Genomic DNA, 23,817 nt, shown 5'->3' on the forward strand with positions numbered 1-23,817 from the left:
ACAAATTTTTAAACAAGAAATTACTCTAAAAAGAGCTAAAGAGAGGAGAAAAGGTAAATTTCACAATGGAGAAAAGTAGCATAAAATTTAACAATATCCATGCAAGAGATAATGGAAAAGTAGACACTAAACAACTTAGAATGTTAATGATGAGAAATTTTCAAAGACAAAAGATGACGTAAAAGTACTACAACTAAGAGAAAATAAATAACACGATTATGGAATAAAAGAGATTCAAGCATTGAAAATCATAACATGTCAAGACGCTGCACCATCAAAAGTACAAAGGAAAAGGATAAAATAACAATCCACAAATGAAATAAACAGAAAATCTGAACATAAAGCTACAAAGGAATCAACAAAGTTAGTAGGGTATGGGATTTCAGGGGTGCAGAAGAAGAAGAATTTGACAGAGAGAGGAGGAAGACACACAGAGAGAAGGAAGAAGATGGAAACAACAAGAGTTTTTAATTTCAAATTTTGTAACTTCGTGATTTTTAATTTCGTCCCTCTGTAACTTTTTATTTTTAGTTTTGGTCCTTGTAATCTTATCTGGAAGAACACATACGTTTGTTTTGCCACTTCAAACAATGTCACGTCAGCTGTCGTTAGACACATCAACATTTTTGTAACAAATGCTGACGGGAGGGCCGAAAATCAAAATGTTTGTAACTTAGATGGTTAGTTTTAGAACAAAAAAAGATACAGAGACGAAAACAAAAAACACACAAACTTACATAAACGTTTTACATATTTAAACCTTTAAAATAAATAATCTTTTAGTAGGAAACATATCGTATCATCTTTCGAAAATGACAATCTAACATAACCTTAAGTCTTCCACTAAAAATAAACATAAACTTAAGTCTATTGAAAGTTTAATTTGTTCCATCCTATTTTTTTTTTTTTTTGTGCGTACAAATCCTATTTTCACTCTATGAAGTAGTTCTTACAAAGTTTTGGAAAGCCTTGATAATAGAGTTTTAAGATTTTGATAGATATTACTGTACAAAAAAATGATTTCGACAGATATTCTTATATCGACATAATTATTAAGAAAAAATAAAATCCAAAATTTTCATTCATGTGTACACTCAAAGGTAAGTTAAATTACTTTGACATATAAAAGAGAACTGTAAAATGGGAAAGTCTACCCCAAAGGAACTCAACTACTTTGGCAGAAACATAGCCTAGGAACAATGTATTAAGAATGTATAAGTGAAATGAGTCTATTTTTTTTAAGGAGAGTCTATTCACCTATATGTTATGTCTTGATATTGAACAACTCATTCTTATAAAAGCAACTTTTAACACGAGTGAGTGAGATGTGTCTTCAATATAAACTCATTTTTAAAAGACTAACTTGTTTGGTGAAAATGCTCCTTTTATAAATTTATTTCAGGTCCGTTAACTTCTACATTCAAAAAGCGACATTCATATACTCTTTAAAGTTTTAAGTAATTGTTTATGGTGGACCACATTATAAGATTTGTCTAATTTTAAATAAAATCCTTTATTCCATTTCTGAAATTTAAGTTTATAAATAACAACGTATAAATAAATAAAATATTTTCTTTAATCTTAAGAAAATGCCAATTAAGACACTTTTCTTTAGCCATATTGCTTAAACCCATCATTAACATTGATTTATTTAATTATAATATATAAAAAATTAAACAAACATTGCAAAATACAAAAAATTCAAAATAAAAAAAGAGACATGTGTATTGTATTCTCTCCTTTTCTGGTTTGTTGTCCAAGCAAAGACTCATGTTTGATAGTTTTCTTCATTTTCTATTTGTGTCCGAACAACACACACCTACCACTCCCACATATATCTCATCATGTAACTGAACAAGCAAAGAGAAAAACACACACCATAACACCTCTCAATCATATACGTTCATTTGTTGTTTTCTTCACATGAACTATACATGTCTACTCACAATATAAACGATCGATGGGGTGAAATCAAATTTGGGGAGATCACACATAGGAATTCCTCTTTATTGTCTTATTTTTTTTGTTTTTACATAAAGTTTTCCATTATTATTACCTTATTTCTTTTTCACCTTAAATGATCATTTAGTAGTTGACTCTTTCTTTCTAGTATTCAAATATACTTTGATAAAAAAATATAGACTAAATTTTTTGTGGATATTGGTCGAGGTGAAAATAGACTAGACCAATTAATATGGATTACGATTGAGCTTACTTTAGCCCAGACTAGACCGATCTTTTAAACAGATTAAGTTAAGAGTTTTTAAAAACTATATATAGATAAACATGTTAAACTTCACGCACTAATAAAGATAAATCCTTTTAGGTCTTCCAAGTCGGCTTACTTGAATAATTTTCCTATATAGTTATCTTTTATTATATTAGATTTTATACTTCTTGTTAAACATTTTTATCTTTTGATTTTACAAAAAACATTTTCATAAGCATATTAAATTACATTAGTTATTAACATATTTAAATATAATACAAATATGTTGCATATAAAATTATACACTCTAAATTTAACATCATGTAAAATCTTAAAATAGAATTTAATCCCATTGATTTCCTAGTTCATTCGTGTATTTAAATATGCGTTGATTCTATACCATATATATAAAAAAAAAATAGTCTGTTTTGGCTATTTTCTATTGACTTTTTCTCTTTTCAAAATTACCCTCAACTTTCAATACAAATAAACATATAACAAATGGATAAGAGTAAATTCAAATATTAAAATAAGAGTATATTCAAAAAAAAAATATTAAAATAAGAGTGTAACAAACATGATATATATATATATATATATATATATATATATATATATGTCCAGTTTTTTTCCTTTATCATTTAAAAAGTGTAACAAACTAAACAAGTATCTCTATACTTACTTTTTCATTATCCCAATTATACATTTAAACAATTTTTTCTATAATAAAGATTGTTTGTGTCATTAAAGAAAATAAGAATTTAGATTATGTTTTTTTGTTATATTGTTGGTGTCGTTAAAATAGATAATCATGGTTTGCTTGGTTTCTTATAACTTGAAAGCAACAAACATTTATATTTTTGTTTTAATCAAATCAAAATTTCATAAAAAAATTGTTCATAATTTTCAAATGTTAGCGTAATAAAAAGAGCGGAAATACGGACACATGAGTGTCTGTCTTTTTGCTAGTTGCTTATAAAAAAAGATCATGTTCATGCATGCAAATAAACCTATGACAGATAAAAAGTTAGACTTATACTTTGAAATTTTTTTAACAGTTAATACCTTATAAAACCAAACCAAATTTGGACCAGAAGATATTGATATGATGTAGAAGATATGTTTAATATACTTGTTTATGGCTGAGATTCTTGAATTATGGCTGAGATTCTTGAATTAGCCCAAAATATTATGTAAAATCAGATCTGCAACTAACTTGTTTATAACCAACACCCCAAACTAGCGATAATTCTTGCAGTATATCTCAGACCTCCGCTTCCAAGCTATCGGCAAACTATATAGGTCCACTAAATCATAGAAACCATGCGTTACGTGATCACTATTTACACCTCTAAACCCGCCAGACTTGGATTTCCATAAGAACTTCCATCAACATTTAGAGCCAATTCATATCGAGGCCAAACAACCAACTGCACCACGTAAAAAACCAAACAAAAAATTTAGAATAAGCACAACATCTACTAAGTTAGGGAAAACACACATTGCTGCTCGAATAGCATTTACAAAGAGAATTTAGAAGACATCTATTGTAATTTAGACAAATATTTTACATAAGATTATTCCATGTGAAGACATCTATTGTAATTTAGACAAATATTTTACATAAAATGATTCCATGTTCTGTTTTATATATAATGGTGTACGTTATTCTCTAATATAACAATTATACGTTGTTCTATCATCATATCAAAAAATTGATCATTTCAAAAACAAAAAGTTGACATAAAAATGTTGTCGGTAATAAGTTTTAAGATTTTGATAGACATACATAAAGCGACAGAATTATTAAGGAATCTTAAAATTCAAACATTTCATTGATGTCTACATTCAAATCTAAGTTTCATTGAAAAGGTATTATTCTTGACTAGTCGAGAAAAACTACCAACAATTACATCCTAACAAGGAACATAAATAAACAAAATATTCAACGATCTATACAAAACAACATTATGCCTCAAAATATCAGTTTACAAAGGAACACCAGTTCTACATTACATGCCGTTATAATTGGATTATGTTATACTCCCTCCGGTCACTATTATAAGCAAATTTTAACTTTTTAGATTCATTCAATAAATGATGTATGTGGTCTATATTGTAGACCACATACACAGGGGCGAATCCTTTCAATGGGATGGGGTAGCTTTGGCTACCCCAAAAAATTTATTTTTATTGAGTCATTAGGTATATTTATATGATTAGCTACCCCAATAATATAATTTTAGCTACCTCAAACAAATTCATTTGCACAAAAGTAGCATAAATTAAAAGATAAACAAATTATTACTTGATTAATAAACTTATTTGTTTTATTTCGACATTTCGATCTCTATAACAACTATAGAGAAAACATTTTTAGAAATATAAATTATCAACAGTGAAACATAATAGACGATAATTTAATACAAATAGCTTATTTGTCTACGTTGAAAAAAAATTGTTAATCTATTTAGCAAATATTCAATTATAAATATATTTGACTTCTTCCCTCAAAAAGAAAAATATTCGACTTCTCAAAACTTAATTTTATAGAGATTAAACATATCTGACCTTTAAATTTAATATATAATATTTTAAAATATATAATTTTTCCTTGATTAAAAAAATTATTTGTATTTGGCCCCGTCGTAAAAAATTTCCTAGCTTCGCCGCTGCACATACATCATTTATTGAATGAATCTAAAAAGTTAAAATTTGCTTATAATAGTGACCGGAGGGAGTACATGATTAATAAACTAATACATGCGACAACGATGATAATGCTGACGGTGATGACCGATAGAAGCAGCCAAAAATATACAATGATGCAAATTACGAAAAGAAACACATATATCATAAATAATCATATAAACAATGGCCATATTAGTAAACAACTTTGTCCTTACTTATAACAATCCATCTCAAGTAGCAATTAGATATGCTTTCACTAACAAAATCAAGCGAAGGACAACGGTGTTGCAACAATTGCAAACAATGTTGACTCTAAATCGACTTTCTCATTAGTATTCATTGCAATATAATATCATCAAGAACACTAAACAGAAATTGGAACGAAATTCTAAGGAGATACTCACGACGACAGTGGAATCGTGCAAGACCGGAGTAATAGGTTATTCTCCTTTATCCTATATAAGCACACAATTGGAAAACATAGTCAAATTTTATTGAGTCAAGGTATCCTGTGTACACTCAAAGCAAGTTAAATAACTTTGACATATAAAAGACAAGTGTAAAATGAGAACGTCTACCCCAAAAGAATGTATAAATGAAATGAGTCTATTCACCTATGTTATGTCTTGATATTGAACTAAACTCATTCTTATAAAAGCAAATTTTAACACGAGTGAGAGGTGTCTTCAATATAAACTAATTTCATTCTTTACCTCATATATATATGGATGGAGCTTTAGGTTTTTTTTTTTTTTTCCAATACACATCGTCTCGTTCAATATTATTAGGTTTGTTGCATGAACGAAAATAATTGGTAGGTGGTCTGAACTCTGATGGATTGACTTTCCTAACATACTAAGTTTTATATTGGTATAACTCATTCCAACTTGTATGATGAAAATGATACTTTTATAAATTCATTTCACCATTAATTTCTAGTACATTAAAAAAAGTGACATTTATATATATATATATATTTTTAACAAGCCAAAATGGAATATAACATTAACAAGAGTGGTTCATCCGCACAAGATGTGCAAAGAGGAACACCACCAAAATTTACAAAGTTAAGTCACCAGTGGCAAGAGAAAAAAACACCGCAATGAAACCTGAAATAATAATAAAATTACACCATAACACCTATACATGCTAAAGGGTGCCGCCACCAATCATGATAGTTGTAAGCAAAGATCTGCAAGCGATGTTATTAAAAACTCGATTATTCCGCTCCTTCCAGATAACCCAAACACACGCTAACCAAATTAACCCGAGGAACGAATGAGAAGAACACGGTAACCCCGCGAGGTGTCCAAACTGAAGAAGATGATCGTGAGCCAAATTAGGTGCGATGCATGAGAGGCCCATCCACTGAAAGACCAAGAACCACACACTGCTAAATGTGTCGCAACCAAAATAACAAGTGATGCACGGTCTCAGGACAGCCGCACGCCCCCCTCCTCCCCCCCCAACACACACACACACACACAAACATTGTCATCAATTTGAAGTATTTGATCGCACCAAGTTGTCTTTTGCTGGAAGTCGATTGCAAAGTAGCCTCCATACGAACAATGAAACCTTTAACGGTGCTTGCCTATTCTATACATCATCAAACAATCCACTTTTTGGAGGTGCATCTACCGTCGTGAGAAAATGGTAAGCTCCTTTAACCGAGTAGCCGGTCATAGGATCAAAAAGCCACCTCCACCTGTCAGGTAAATGATTCTGCAAAACAATATATGCAACAAAACCGAGCATTCGTAACACTCTCCTCCTTCCTAGCAAAAAGGCGCCTCCTCCACATCCAGGCACCACCACCATCCTCCCACCCTCTACTCACCGTCTCCGCCACCGTCGCCCACCTATTTTCGGCCAAAGAGAACAGTCGAGGAAATCTAACCCGAAGCGGAACTCCACCCACCCAATTATCCTTCCAAAAAAAGGTGTTACTTCCGCCGCCTACTACCCTACATACGTTGTCCTCAAACCAGCTCCCCACCCCCATCCCTACACCACCGCAGATACCTGAAATCATCCGCCACCACAAAGAACTATCCCTCCCCCCTTCCGTCAACCTGCCCCTCCCCCCGTACCTAGCCTTTAGGACTTGATACCATAACCCCTCCTTATCTACTAGCATCCTCCAACACCATTTCCATACCAAAGCTAAATTAAATACCCTTAACACCCTCACCCCCAACCCTCCATCCTCCTTCGGTGTACAAATCGAGTGCAAGTCTACCCATGAGATTTTCCTAATATCCTCACTTCCCCCCCAAATTTTTTTTTTTTAAATAAAGATTCAAGAGAAGAAATTATACCTGTGAGGGCCTTCAAGAATGAAAGAAAATAAACCGGAAGAGATGACATAATAGATTTATATACTTATTAAAGTTTTAAGTAGTTTTAAGTAATTGTTTATTGGGGACCACATTATAAAATTTGTCTAATTTTAAATGAAACCCTTTATTCCATTTCTGAAATTGAAGATTTGTAAATAATAACATATAAAAAAAAATTCTTTAATCTTAAGAAAATGCCAATTAAGAAACTTTTTTTTTTCCTTTCAAGAAGCCTAATGATTTGAAATTCACCTTTTTAAAGTTAACAAATGTGGTGTCTGAGATTCGAACTCTGACCCCTACATATATTATACAATATCTCTACTAACTAAGTTAAGCTCACGAGGACTAGAAATTGTAATTTAGTCTTATTGCTTAAACCCATCATTAACACTTATTTATTTAATCAAAATATATTTATAAAAAAAGAAACAAAATTTGCAAAATACAAAAAATTCAAAATAAAAAAGAGGCATGTGTATTGTATTCTCTCCTTTTTTGTTTTGTTGTCCAAGCAAAGACTCATGTTTGATAGTTTTCTTCATTTTCTACTTGTATCCAAACAATACACACACCTATCTCTCACACATATCTTATCATGTAACTGAAAAAACAAAGAGAGAAAACATAAACCATAACACCTCTCAGTCATGTATGTTCGTTTGTTGTTTTCTTTACATGAACTATACATGTCTACCCACAATATAAACGATTGGGTGAAATTGAATTTGGTTGAGGAGATCACATAATGGAAAACCTTATTTTACTCGCATCATTGTCATTCCCTATTACAATCCCTCTTTTTTGTTCTTTGTTCTTACATCAATTTTTCCGTTATTTACCTTCTTTCTTTTTCACCTTAAATGATCATTTAGTAGTTGAATTTATCTTTCTAGTATTCAAATATACTTCGATAAAAAAATATAGCCTAAAATTTTGGTGGATATTGGTCGGAATGAAAATAGATCAGACCGACTGACATGGATTACGATTGAGCCTACTTCAGACCCATATCAGACTAGGATTTTTTAAAAAGATCAAGCTAAAACTTTTTAAAAACTCTATATAGATAAACATGTTAGACTTTAGGCCATAAAGAGAATTCCTTTTAGGTCTTCCAAGTCGGCTTACTTGAATAATTTTCCTATATAGTTATTTTTTTATTATATTAGATTTTATACTTGAATATTAGATTTTAATCTTTTGTTTTTACCAAAAACATTTTCATAAGTATACATTAATCAGTGACATATTTAATTATATTATTAATACCTTCCGAAACCTAATTTGGAGTAGACGATATTGATACGATGCAGATGATATACCAAAAAAAGCTATGGATACTGGAGTACTTACCTAATATACTTTTTTGTTTTTGATGAAACCTAAAAGTAAATGATTATTTATTTCTTTCTTTTCTATTGATAAAATGCATTATGTTTTAATCTAAGAAGAGTTTTTTTTATCATGTGCAAATTTGAACATGTTAAGAAGTTTAAAATTGTAACTTTGCATTGGAACTTGTACATTTTGAATTTAATATATATCTTTTTAATAAATAATTGTTGTTCTTCAATAAAAACTTAGTACTCTTAGTTGATTTAACATGTGCATACTGCACATGTTATACAAATATTTCACCGGTTGATTCTTTTTTCTTTTTCTTGTGATATTCACCGGTCTACGGAATTTAAATTGAAATGTAACATAAAATACTAAACATGTCGAGAAAAGTATTGTGTCTCTTTCGCAAGAAACTCATAGTTGTTTTTTGGGTCTTGTTAACCAGTGACCCCAGGGCACTGGTTAAGGAAGCAAATATAGTAATATTTGTCTTGAAAGTTGTGTAATCAATGTATTAAAATATTAAAAAGTGTCATTTTTGACTTTCACTTTCTTCTTTTAGCTTCCTTAACCAGTGCCCCGGGGGCACTCGTTAACATTTTCCTTGTTTTTTTTTTATACAACATTTGTCTTTCGTTTGAATTCTCTGGTTCTGAACAAATGACTATGAAAGTTTCCAATCTGATTCCCAATTTTTTCAAATCTTTCGAAGTTTATCGTCCTCACTGCAAATCACGAATAGTACTTCCTAGAATCCTTTTGAATAAGTCATTTGTGATATCCCGTTTTGTTCCCAATCTTACTTCTTCCATTGTTTCAGTTCATGTTTGACGTTGGTTGGGAACTGAATCTTCATCACAGATTGTTGGAACATTGGTGTTAAGTTTGAAGGAAATTAGAGAGTGGAAGGTTAAATACCAAATCACGAGACATTAATATTGAGTTAGTGCTGTGTGAATTAAAAAAAATTGTGGAAGTTCACACACGACAAGTATTGTGGTATTTATGTTTTAGTATCCAATATGTTACAAACAAAATATGTAATTATTTTATAAACTGAAGTATACTCCTTGTTTACATAATTTTAGCTCATGTTGGTTGTGATAAGATTTAGAATTCAACTAAGGTTCCTATTTTTCCTTCATTTATATCCAATTAGTTTGTTTCCTTCAATTTTGTGATTAGTTTCCTTTATATCTTATCCACAAGAATTGTTGAACTGATCAAATTTCTTCCACAATTTTAGCTAAATTCACCTACAAATTATCTATAGAAATAGAGAATTCAAGATAATAAAATATATCAAATAGTTTTAATAAGTTATCAAAAACTCTTTCTTTCATCTCCCTCTTTCTTTCATCTCCCTCTTTCTTCTCGATGCATTTATGAGCCACTTCTCCCCCTTATTTTTGTCCCTTCGAAATGAAGAGTTTTCTTAAGACCACAGTCCCTTTTGAGGTATAATACCCCTTTAGAATTAAGAATGGTCATAAGAGCATAGTTCCTTCAATAAATTGTGTCTTCATAATAAAGAGTATTTTTAATATCATAATCCCATAAGAGGAATAATGTCGTTTCAGCATTAAATTCGATTAATCTTAGCACCATATTGGAGGTATAATTTTAGAACGGATCCTATAGTTTAGCAGGACAATGAGACAGCTGTAGTTGATCTGTTTTATCCCGGAGGCGACATGGTTGATAGTCTGCTTGCATAATTTTTGGGTAATGTCACGAAACGTCTTAAAAAGCAATCTAGTCTTGACTCAAAATACAATTTGGAAATGCAAATATAACAACTTGGAAATCCAAAAACCAACAGAGGATAAGGTTGAGGTTTTGGATCCAAATAAAAATGCAACATTTTACAAAATTGAGGTCAAAATAAATCGAGCGATACTTCTTGATGTTTTATGGCTTTTTCGGAGACGGGATTTTAGGAATCGTTATATGTAAGTGTGACCAGTTTCTTGTGGAGCAAGGTTACAAAATGAAGGGATAGTTTATATTCGCTAATCTAAAGGTAGAAATAGTTGCGATCAATGACAAGGTTCCCACTGTCATTCACAAGCTTAGAGAGTTCGATGGGAGAATCTCTTTTATGTGGTGCATGTAACCGTGTAACATATACAAAACCTATGAATGACGTTTAATTCAGCTATCGTTAAGGGCCTGTTGAACTATATATTTAAGTTGGTCCAGCTTGATGGTTAGTTTCACATTGATATTTAGTATCTGTACCTTTCTATTGCTTTTTGTATTGTAGTATGACTTTGGTTAATTTGCTTATGAAACCCTAGCCGCTCTAACTTTTTTTTTTTTTTTTAAAAACATCCCATTCTCATATGAATAGAAGGCAAGCAGACAACAAGTTCGTAAACACAACATTAATGAACCTAAGAGACATGACAAACTATATCCACTCAAGTTGTTTTTAATTGTCAAGCTTTGGTTCATTTGAACCTTGAAGGTGTCTGTGCACTTCATGAGATTGCTTCAAATACCCTGTGTTCCCTCAAACACCTTGCTCTAAATAAAGTCATGTTTTGTACAAATATTATTTTGTCTTCAATTATCTCTGCATCTACTATTCTTGAGGAATTGCAAATGTGTCACCACTCATACCAATATTTGGAGTTCAACATGCCACAGAGAACTGGGTAAAATGAGCGGTAAAGAGAATAAGAACCAAAGATTATAGAAGGATAGGGCACCAAATTCCTCCCCCACTTGTTCCTGTTGTTGCATAGTTTCTTTCTAGTTTCTTATTATAGGTGGTAAACTTTCTCAAGGGAGCATAATGTTTTGTTATTGAATTCTGTATTAATTAGTAAAAGAACGCAAGACCATTAGCTAAAGCAAAAATATACAAATACAAATATACAATATGATTATATCTGTTAAAAATATTGTTGTTTCCAACGTCAATTATAGAGCACATGTATATTGATTAATGAATTATGAAATAAACAAAAACAAATGTTCATTCCCTAAAAAAAAAAAAACAAATGTTCATTGTTACATATTGTACCATATTCACAATATATTTACAATTATCCATAGCTTATTTTTAATGGCAAATGTTAATAGTATTTACTCTTTCATCAAAGTTTGATCAACTCAGGACCTCCAGGCTCCAACTCCTTTAAATTATATGAGAGAAGCTTTACGCAAGCATGATATTGCATGGCCAAGGAAAAGAAAGAAATTAATCTGCATGCTTCACTTTATTTACTTTCTTCATAAGTACAACTTTGAGACTTTATCTTGAGCATCAAAATCATATTACTAAGTTACATCTTTCCCAATGACAGTCTTATATCTTGACTTATAACCAGTAAAGGCAATATCTTCCTTTTAGTCCTAAAACCTAGCATCACCACAAGAATGTTAATGTAATTATGATGGACCAACCAGAAAATAGGAATCTCAAGGGATAAATTCAACTAGTATTTTGATTCCCCAATGGTGTTAATTGAACCAACATCAAAAAAAATCACGAAGATAAACAAATTGGGAACCTAGAAATTATATTGTTTAAAAGACTAAATAGTGTTTCATTTTATTTTGAACGGCAAAATTTATTTAAAACTCGGTCCTTGCTTAAGATGAACAGAAATCGGTAAATCAAAGACTATGATGTAGTAGTTTTGCATCAAACAAGATAAGTATTTGTATCGTCTCCACAGGGATTAGTGCGACATCACGGATAGTTTAACATCAAATATCATTCTAAGTAAAAAGGGGTGCTTGTTTGTTTGAATTTACAACTATGGTAACTAAATTGCAAAAGTAAAAAGATGAGATAAATAAGGATTGAAACTTGTTAAGACTTAGAGTTCCTTAACCAAGCATCACACATAACCTAATGATCCATACGAATTCTAGCTATATAACCAATATTATCACAATCAATTCAACTATCGTTTAAGCATTCGTGTCCAAATCCCTTAAACGATAACAAAGTCAATTGGATGACTTAACCGACCGTGTCCAGCCTGATTAAATATCCAAAAGCATTAAGTTCTTGATTAAAGGTGACTATCAAAGATCTACAAACTTGTCAAGAGTGATATAACCTATGATAGATTGTCATTCTAGCTCTACAATATCCTTCGTGTCCAAAGTGATATCATTAACTCTAAGGTATCCCTTAAACATTCATGCCCAAATCATTCAAAAGATAACATAATCAATTGTGTCATAAAACGATATAGTTATTTCTAACATATCTTTCAAACAGTTGTGACCAAATCATTTCAAGGATAACAAAGTCGATCGGATCACTTAATCGACCATGTCCAGCCTGACTAAATGTCCGAAAGCATTAACAACAAGATAACAACTATATTGAATATAAATTGCTAGAACCATATTTTGCAAGATAAAAAGGATTACATGTTAGCAATGATCAAGTACCTCTCATCCCAACAAAGAGTATTTAGCTACACGTCATCATGGAAGCCTTGCAAGAATGGATTGAAAAGGAAGGATTCATTACAACTTGTGATGTCTCAACATAGAAAGAAAGATCCAACTTCCAAAATCACTCTCACTCTATATGATCTAACCTTATTTCTCTCTTAGATATTACAAGTGAAAAGCTTAAGAAAAACTATGAAAAACTAACTAATTTATCAGACTATATATTCTCCTAATGAACTACTAATATATATAATATATCAAGCCCAAAATATCTAAAATAATATCTAACATAATATCTAACATAATATCTAAAATAATATCTAATGGAATAGTATATATCTAAAATAATATCTAACATAATATCTAACATAATATCTAAAATAATATCTAATGGAATAGTATATATCTAAAAGAGAGGTAAACTTCTATTTTAAAGGGCTGAGCTTTTACACCTACGCTAATAGCAAAATATACGCTATTAGCGAAGTAGGTCGGCCTAAATTCTGGTCAATTGCAGTGTGCCACGTTGGTCCTTGCCCTTTGTCTTCACCCTTGGTACGCTAATAGCGTAGTCCTCTGGAACTTTTACGCTAATAGCGTAATTTACGCTAATAGCGTATTTCTTCAAACCCAGATTCTGCTTCGCTCCAGGTACGCTAATAGCGTACCTCTCTGGACCAATTTCGCTAATAGCGTGGAACACGCTAATAGCGAATTCTTCAAAACCAGCTTTTGCTAATTTGCACTTTTTCATGATTTTTGGTCTTTTCTCAGTGTCTTGAGGCTAATTCCTGCACAAAAGGATAGAGTAAGATATATAAAGCGTAATAAGGCATTTAACGCTTATTTCTCGGCTTTTCCTATAATAACTTGCAGAACAAGTAACAAAAAGTGCTTAAAATATAACATGAAATTAACACTTTTTAGCACTTATCAAACTCTCCCCAACTTAACTCTTTGTTTGTCCTCAAACAAAAGATTGAAAATCAAACAAGTTAATAACAAGACACAAGTACAAAAGGCTTTGAAAATTCTTTCAGATGAATGATTTAAAAGTGAATGCGCGGGCAAGCTTAAGTTTCCAACTAATTTAGAATTCTACTACTAATATGAGATGAATCCTAAGTACAAAGTTCATGTCAAATATTTCAAGACATTGATATATTTACTTACGAACCACACCTAACACACTTCTATGAAAGTAGATAAACAATTGAAATCAAATGAATGAGGATTATGAACACACATCCAGCAATCAAGTTAACATTCCAATTAAGTTATGTGTCCATCCAAATATCATTTCAAAAGGCATAAAAACATGGATCAAAAGGTCTTTGAGGGTTATAACTTGGCTTGGCTACAAAAGAAATGTCATATGTGGGGCAATTGAAATCAAAAAGCCTATCAAAGAGGAACATTCCTTGTATCAACCATTAAAATTCACAACCTTCCCTACCAATTATTACAAACCCTTGGTGTTCACAAATGATATACTTTGATCTTGACAACTTATTCTATTTTTGGATTTTTCTTTCTTTTCTCTTTTTCTTTTCATGTACAAATTTTCTTTTCTTTTTGTATTTACAACACCATGTTGTCTTGATCAAAGATAAAATTACACCATTGTACTTGACAAAAGATTTACATCTACCTTCTCTCCCCAACTTGAATCAAAATACACCCTATTTGAATGTTCCCTTACTCTAAGGCAAAAGAGACAAATAAACATTGAAGTTTTAGGGTTCAACAATTAAAAACATATCAGAGTCTTAAAGTGCGTCAAGAATGAACTGGATATTGAGAAATTTAAGGACAAGTTCAACAAGCAATATGCTTATAAATTGACAGTTCATAATTGATGACTCTGATTCATTTGGCTCAAGTGGGTTAGCAAATACTCGCTCTTCTCACAAGGTAGGCTATTTGTGGTCAAGTATGTTTCACTCAATAACAAAAATGTGCCTTGATCATATCCATGCCTTCACACAATTTAAAACAATTATTGGATTTAACATAAAACAACCGAGTTAAACAATGAATATCAGTCTCCTTGCATATGTACAAACACTTGAGGTTTCCTCACTTTTAGGCTAGAACTAAGTGGTTCACAACAAACACATTATTGCGAAGAACTAAATGAAATGAAATTTACACAAAGTACTCGTTCCATATTCGAGTAAAAACCTAGAAAAACTGGAAACTTGTACCTTGGCTTTGCGCTTTAATCACAACTATGAATCATTATCAATCATCTAAGATTTGAGATTTAAGCAAGAGAGATATAGAGGAAACTTTCACAATGTTCAAATTAAAACAAAATGAAGTACTTAAAAATTGATAACACATTATTTTAACAGTAAGAGAACTTACCAAGTTGGGTTGCCTCCCAACAAGCGCTTGTTTAACGTCGTTAGCTCAACGCCTTTTTCGTTAGGGTGGCCAAAATGAGACGGACAATACATCATCCTTTGTATTCCTTCTTTTCGGGAGGAATTCCATGAACTTTAGATACAGATGATGTGGAGTCCATGTCCTCCTTAACTTTGATTTGAACAAGGCGCAAATTTCATCAATGACTCGGTCTATTTCTACCTTGTTCACTTTCTTCCCCTTTTCTTCCATTAAGTCTTCCTTGCCAAGTAACCGTTCCTGTTTCTCTACCACCTCTATCACTTCTTCATTATCAACAGTTTTGGCCTCTTCAGAATCTGACCATTCTTGAGGAAGTTCTTCTTTGTGTGGTGCACCACATTCTTTCAATGTTGTAACTTCCTCATTTTCAACAACACCTTCTTCAACAATCTCTCCATCTTTCTCAAACATATTTGAATCATTTTCATGTTCTCCATAAGTGGATTGAATGTTGACTTAGCTATCCATGAATTGAGCTTGAATCATCTCCAACTGGATTGATAAATTCCTCAATCTTTGGTTGGTATTTTGCATGTTTATCATGGATTGTTGCATGAATATGTTCAAAGTATTTTCCACATTGGTCATTCGTTCATCTTCATAAGGATATTGTTGATACTGTTGATATGGTTCATACTCGGGTGGAATGTATAAGTTGATGTAACCATGATCAGCCATGATTTCTTTTATGTGGAGAATCTGAAACGGATAAAACTAACAAGAAACTTTTCTTTGTTTATCAAAGAGGGGTTAGTAGTAACAACTATTAAGTAAAGAAAACTATTTACGGATTATGTGCAAAAGCTTAAAATGATAAATCAATCGTTCTATCTATGATATCTAAACACCAATCCCCGGCAACGACGCCATTTTGATGTAGTAGTTTTGCATCAAACAAGATAAGTATTTGTATCGTCTCCACAGGGATTGGTGCGACATCACGGATAGTTTAACATCAAATATCATTCTAAGTAAAAAGGGGTGCTTGTTTGTTTGAATTTACAACTATGGTAACTAAATTGCAAAAGTAAAAAGATGAGATAAATAAGGATTGAAACTTGTTAAGACTTAGAGTTCCTTAACCAAGCATCACACATAACCTAATGATCCATACGAATTCTAGCTATATAACCAATATTATCACAATCAATTCAACTATCGTTTAAGCATTCGTGTCCAAATCCCTTAAACGATAACAAAGTCAATTGGATGACTTAACCGACCGTGTCCAGCCTGATTAAATATCCAAAAGCATTAAGTTCTTGATTAAAGGTGACTATCAAAGATCTACAAACTTGTCAAGAGTGATATAACCTATGATAGATTGTCATTCTAGCTCTACAATATCCTTCGTGTCCAAAGTGATATCATTAACTCTAAGGTATCCCTTAAACATTCATGCCCAAATCATTCAAAAGATAACATAATCAATTGTGTCATAAAACGATATAGTTATTTCTAACATATCTTTCAAACAGTTGTGACCAAATCATTTCAAGGATAACAAAGTCGATCAGATCACTTAATCGACCGTGTCCAGCCTGACTAAATGTCCGAAAGCATTAACAACAAGATAACAACTATATTGAATATAAATTGCTAGAACCATATTTTGCAAGATAAAAAGGATTACATGTTAGCAATGATCAAGTACCTCTCATCCCAACAAAGAGTATTTAGCTACACGTCATCATGGAAGCCTTGCAAGAATGGATTGAAAAGGAAGGATTCATTACAACTTGTGATGTCTCAACATAGAAAGAAAGATCCAACTTCCAAAATCACTCTCACTCTATATGATCTAACCTTATTTCTCTCTTAGATATTACAAGTGAAAAGCTTAAGAAAAACTATGAAAAACTAACTAATTTATCAGACTATATATTCTCCTAATGAACTACTAATATATATAATATATCAAGCCCAAAATATCTAAAATAATATCTAACATAATATCTAACATAATATCTAAAATAATATCTAATGGAATAGTATATATCTAAAATAATATCTAACATAATATCTAACATAATATCTAAAATAATATCTAATGGAATAGTATATATCTAAAAGAGAGGTAAACTTCTATTTTAAAGGGCTGAGCTTTTACACCTACGCTAATAGCAAAATATACGCTATTAGCGAAGTAGGTCGGCCTAAATTCTGGTCAATTGCAGTGTGCCACGTTGGTCCTTGCCCTTTGTCTTCACCCTTGGTACGCTAATAGCGTAGTCCTCTGGAACTTTTACGCTAATAGCGTAATTTACGCTAATAGCGTATTTCTTCAAACCCAGATTCTGCTTCGCTCCAGGTACGCTAATAGCGTACCTCTCTGGACCAATTTCGCTAATAGCGTGGAACACGCTAATAGCGAATTCTTCAAAACCAGCTTTTGCTAATTTGCACTTTTTCATGATTTTTGGTCTTTTCTCAGTGTCTTGAGGCTAATTCCTGCACAAAAGGATAGAGTAAGATATATAAAGCGTAATAAGGCATTTAACGCTTATTTCTCGGCTTTTCCTATAATAACTTGCAGAACAAGTAACAAAAAGTGCTTAAAATATAACATGAAATTAACACTTTTTAGCACTTATCAGACTACAAAGGCGCCGTATATAGGCGGAACACCCAAAATAAGCACCAATAAGGACACGAATTACACACATCACCCACCTGCCTTCAAACACCCATGAACCCCAAAATCACCAAAACCAATTTCACCGCCTAAAACAAATATCATCGCTAACAACCACTGAAAAATGAAATCCATAAACACCCATCGTCGTTACTCACTCCAAAAAAACACATCTCTAAATCAAACATCCTCTTCACCTCACCATTATTAAGCCACACCCAAAAAGTCCAATTCCAACACTCCTTCGGCTTCCACCACCTCTCTTCCCCTGGTCCACCGAAGAAAAACACCATAATAGACCAAAGCAAACTTGAATCAAAGAATTGACCCCCCATCTCGAATCAAAAGCGATCGGCCAACCAAACCCTAGAGACAAATCAGTAAGGTACCCCTCATCCCTGATCCACCGAAGAACACACCATTACCAACTGAACCACTTGCAGCTAGACACTAGTTCCCGATCTCGAAGCAAAATTAATCGAACCACCAGAATCTTGAGCACAAATCAGTAAGGCATTCGATATGGTGGATAGTGAGTAAACCGAAATCATGTGGGTGAGTGTTTAATTTGAATAAATTTAATGATTTGATTCAAACTAAGTTTTAACGTTTGAAGTGAAATAATCTATGTTTGAATATTATTCCCCAAAAGATAGTCAAACGTGAAGCTCTGGTCTTGTTCCGGACCGGCCATGAGGCCAATCTCGCGATAACATGTGGACCAAACGTCCATCGGATTATACGGCGCGTCGCCTTCAGGAATACACCAGCAACAATGCACCTTACCTTATTGAAGCACACCCTCGTTTATCCCACACAGTACATGTGGCCTTTAACGGTCTCCTGATGAGGCACCACATCTCACACGGTTATTCTCACACTCACACATATGCCTAGATAAGGGTGACTTAGCTTCACCCCCAAGGTACAATTCATTTTTCCAACACTTTCTTACACACTCCTCTCATTTCTCATACCGACTTGAGCATCAGAGTGCTAACGTGCTGCAGGCACCTTTCGTCCCACCGTGAGATTGCATCGCCATCACGCCGGAGCACTGTGTCGCCACTGTTGCCACCCTCCGTTCTCACCGAACAGATCATTTGGCGCTAGAAAGGTAGTATTAGAATGATATTAATTCTTGAATATTTATGGCTGCTTCTATACGCTAATTGTTGCTCTATTGAATTTGCTTCAATAATAGGATCATAATTCAATTTTGATCGTTGTGGACTAGTAAATGGGGTAATACCATCACATTCTAGCCTTAGGCAAGTAAACCTAATTTTAAGAGCGGGCACCATGATGATAGTTTTTACTAGAAAAGAACTAACCTTAACGAATCCGTGAAGAATCATGAGATGATATGGCCAAAGGATCATACTCATAAAAGAGGTAGAGAGCATAGCTATATTCATGAGGTAAAAACACATTAGGAAGCATATTGATTGGTAAAATATAGATGAAATGTGTACATTAATTAGTCCTATTATAGGACTTAACTACACTAATTACTAATTCCTAATGCAAATCTTAATAGTTTGCATTCTTAAATAAATGTTTCCAAAAACTTCATGGTTAAAAATGATGAGTTTTCTTTGACTTTGATGATGGCCAACAGAGGCATGGCTTTATTTTGGTTCCAAGTCTTTTCCACAAATTGTTGATAATCATAATGAACTACTGAGGTTGCCTCAAATATGAAAAGCTTTGGGACCCTAGATAGATTAAAAGAATATTATCTGGCATTATGAAGCAACCTTACAATCTTCTTTTTGACACATGAGATACATATTGAAATTTTGTTGCATGCCCTTAAACATGTAACAAATTAAGTGGTGTCATCTTCAATACAATTCAAACAACTAAGCCATATCAAATACTTGAAACTATAAAGTTTTTATACCAATGTTTTAAAAAATAAACTGGACATCAAACTGACAAGACCTTCACAACTTGGTTCAAACTCGAACAACAAAACCACAGTCAAACAGTTCAGTGAACCACAGACAGTGCCGATTTACAGTTCAACCAGTTGAACTGTCTAGTTTAATTTTTAAGCCATTGGGTTATACAACCAAATTCATTCAGCAGGAACTCATACTAATTTATTTGTTAAAGGTATCAGCAGAAAATACCAAAAAGGTACAAGCTAGTATTAGCATTAAGCAAGAACATAACATCATTGTGCAGCTTTCCAAGAAGAGAGTGGTGGAGTATCAGAGTACTTCCATGTACTTGTATCCTCTATATATCTACCACCCTTAACAGCATCTGCTAAAGACTCAAGTTCTTCCATTTCTTCTTGTGTTAGTTTCACAGATAGAGCACCGATGTTTTGATTCAAGTTCTCAATTTTGGTGGTTCCAGGTATCGGGCACACGTCGTTTCCTTGGTGATGAAGCCAGGCTAGTGCAAGCTGAGATGGAGTACATCCCTTCTTTGTAGCCAGTTCATTAACTTTGTCAAATATAGTCTGATTCTGCTGCAGGTTTTCAGGTTGAAATCGAGGCAAATCCTGCAACATATTTTACAAACATGCTTAAAAGGCAGAATATGGGAACTTCCCTAATTTACAAGACACACAAATACATAGTGCAGTTTGATCATATAAAATACTCATTACATAATATTTGTGTTGAGTCACCATAAAGAACTTGTGTTAAATATCCATATAAAATATCCATATAAAATATTCATCATATTTTCACAAACCTTCCTGTAGTCATCCTTTTGCAAGTTGTCTAGCAACTTTGTTCCTGATGAAAAGAATCCTCGCCCAAGAGGACTATATGCAACTATTCCAATACCAAGTTCCCTGAGAAAGAAAATCATAACTCATGAAGTTAGACTTTATATCTATGTAGCACCAACAATTCAAATTGAAAGTGTGTTTGGTGCTGACACGTCACAGACATATGCAGTTACATTTATTCACTTGCATTTTCTTAAATTGTCACGCGTGTCTGTGTGTCAATGTCGTGTTTAATGCATGTGTCAGTGCTTCATTTGTTTGTATCAATGCAATTGTATGAAAGTACCAGAGAGAGAGAGAGAGAAATGCTAGAGAACAAAAAGCAACGTTTGTAAACTAAATATCACACCTGCAAGTTGGAATTATTTCTTCCTCAACATCTCTTGACCATAGTGACCACTCCAACTGCACAGCTGTTATTGGATGAACTGCATGTGCTCTTCTGATTGTTGCTGGCGAGGCCTCAGACAAACCGATGTATTTTATTTTCCCCTCTTCAACAAGTTTCTTTAGCTCCCCAATCTAACAAAGAAAACCAAAAAAGTTGAAGTCATCACACTTATATATTTGAACATTTCACATCTTATATTGATGTCGATGTAAAGCACTCGCTGTTGCATTAGTTTAACTTTTTTACTAGCATAGTCACTTTAGTTTTGCCTAAATTAGGAAAATATCACATATCCTGATGCAAAAGTTTAAGCTACCAAAATCAAATCAAAGAGAATTGAAAAGGGTAAAATCAAACCGTGACTTCAATTGGAAGACGAGTATCAATACGATGTTGATAATAGAGATCAATACAATCAATATCAAGTCTCCACAAGCTACCCTCACAGGCAGCTGTCACATAACTTGGATCACCACAGATCTCATATTTCTCTTCAACAGCTCTGACTCCAAATTTTGTAGCCAAATTAACTTTCTCTCTCACTCCCTTCAAAGCCTATTCCACAATTTTCACACTTCATCAAAATTCACAATCATATACAATTTCATGCAACAAAAAACAAATTGCAATAACATAACTAAGCATACCAAGATATTTAAATCAAAAGAAAAGCTAAAAGGGTAAGAGAAAGTATGAACCTTTCCAAGAAGAAGTTCATTGGTGTGAGGTCCATAGAAGTCAGAAGTGTCAAGAAAAGTGACACCAGATTGTATGGCATGGTGGATGAGAGCAATCATGTCAGGTTCAGGTTTAGGAGGACCATAGAAAGCTGACATGCTCATGCATCCAAGTCCTTGTAAGGACACTTCCATCCCTTGTGATCCTAACTTCATTCTTCCCACTTTTGTCATTGCTTTCACTTTCACAATACAACACTCAATAAATTTTCTATATAGAGGCCAGAACTAGTTGAAGTTATGAATAACTCCAACACCAGGTCTATTTATAATTATTTGATATCATACAACAAAGAAAGGTCAACCAAACTTTAATTCAGAAGCACAAATTCAATAAGGCTAAAGTATATCAAGTTTGGAAATATGGCTCAAGTTAAAGTTTTGAAAATGAGGTTCAATAAATCTATTTTTTCTACCAATAAAAAAAAGGAAAGCAAAAACAAGAAGAAAAACTACACCAGAATACAAGTCTTGATACGAGGACCACAAAACTTGAACATCAAGTAATTGCAAACATTTCCACTAAATAGTTTCTTGTTCTTTATTTATTTATTTTAGACGTAATACTAGTAATTAACACATTGTTTTAAAATAATGCTAGTAACACGCTCTCTAACACATCTTTCAACACGGTCTCTTTTGTTGGTTAAAATTTATACTCCAATTTAAGAGAAATTATTTACATGAAACTTACATGATATGAATTGATAGTACTCATGGATTTTAACAAATAAAATGTGTTAAAAAATGTTTGTCAGAGAGTATATTTAGTTCTTTTTCTGGTTAGTGACTCAAGTCAATGAATACAATAGGTATCTTTATTTGTTGTTTTCTCCCATTGGAAATTTCTTCAGCAGCCTTTGGGTACTAAATTAGATTCAGTAGATTGGATTCTCACTTTTAGAGTTTTGGCTTTCACACTATTCTTGTTCAACTGTTGTAGTTTTCTTGTTCAACTCTCCCTCTCTTCCTTTTTACACTGCACACTTCACCAAGATTTTGATTACTTTCTTTTCTTGATTTTTTTGGTTTAATTAAGATACTTAAAATCTTTTTTTTTTCCTAAATATTTTCTTAAAACAATGATACTTAAAATGTTTTCAAACACATTTTTTTATTGCATTTAAACAAAGATAAATAAATATATACGACGAGAGAAAGACAGTGTGAGATTAATTGATGATGATAATGAACTTTTAATCATAATTGTAAAAAAAAAAAACTTTTAATCAAGATCTTCATTCCATAACTGTTGCTATTTACATTTAGGATTAAGCAAACAACCAAATCATGATTAGCAGATTTAAGAGTAAAAGTGTTTGAGTGTAATTTAGGTATATTGAAAATGGGTCATACTAACAAGTTTCATTTTGTTAAGGATTTGAAAAAGTAAACAATTGACTAAATTTAATGTAGATAAATTTTTCCGGGTATCGGGCGTCGTTTCCTTGGCGATGAAGCCAGGCTAGTGCAAGCTGAGATGGAGTACATCCCTTCTTTTCAGCCAGTTCATTAACCTTATCAAATATATACACATTACAGGTCAAAACTGTGTCCTATAATTTCACCTATACATTCATTTCTATCCTTATTTGGCTATACAATATGTCCATGACTGAGAAAGAGTTGAATATAAAATATCTGCAGATATGCAGTATTAATGTTCATAGCTATGATTGAATCAGAAAATACACCTGTGTCATTCTCGGTGGTGCGTGTGCGTGAGGATTCCGAGAATGGCAATCTTTCCTAGTAAAGTCTGGAATTGATGTCGTTCCAAAGCCTTGGTAAATAAATCTGGCAATTGCACATATGTAGGAACATACAACTTTGAACTATCTCATTACATATAAAGTGACAATCGACTTGAATATAT

The 23,817-nt window shown here is 32.6% G+C and overlaps 1 protein-coding gene and 1 pseudogene across 1 annotated transcript; both read right to left on the reverse strand.

Annotated features, from left to right (window-relative positions):
• Window positions 1-15,404: 15,404 nt before the first annotated feature.
• Window positions 15,405-15,966, reverse strand: LOC146904855 (uncharacterized; annotated as a pseudogene).
• A 3,972-nt stretch (window positions 15,967-19,938) lies between these two features.
• On the reverse strand, window positions 19,939-22,771 carry LOC146904856 (putative aldo-keto reductase 2). The gene is made up of 5 exons (XM_085724389.1): window positions 21,903-22,771; window positions 21,562-21,759; window positions 21,163-21,335; window positions 20,774-20,876; window positions 19,939-20,576 (listed from the first exon to the last, which is right to left on the reverse strand). Exons 1-5 carry the CDS (start codon window positions 22,113-22,115, stop codon window positions 20,241-20,243), a joined length of 1,023 nt encoding a protein of 340 aa, XP_085580515.1. The 5' UTR covers window positions 22,116-22,771; the 3' UTR covers window positions 19,939-20,240.
• Between the last annotated feature and the right edge of the window lie 1,046 nt (window positions 22,772-23,817).

This window comes from Medicago sativa, chromosome 7 (genome assembly GCF_051527215.1).
Source record: "Medicago sativa cultivar Bolivia chromosome 7, Bolivia_mono, whole genome shotgun sequence".
Taxonomy (NCBI): domain Eukaryota; kingdom Viridiplantae; phylum Streptophyta; class Magnoliopsida; order Fabales; family Fabaceae; genus Medicago; species Medicago sativa.

What these genes read in the sequence shown, in the direction of transcription:
- LOC146904856 (XM_085724389.1), bottom strand. Translation starts at nt 22,115, where the DNA reads ATGACAAAAGTGGGAAGAATGAAGTTAGGATCACAAGGGATGGAAGTG. An exon ending in ATGAACTTCTTCTTGGAAAG is followed by an intron (nt 21,760 to 21,902) that starts GTTCATACTTTC and finishes ATTGTGGAATAG; the next exon opens with GCTTTGAAGGGAGTGAGAGA. An exon ending in GTCTTCCAATTGAAGTCACG is followed by an intron (nt 21,336 to 21,561) that starts GTTTGATTTTAC and finishes TTTCTTTGTTAG; the next exon opens with ATTGGGGAGCTAAAGAAACT.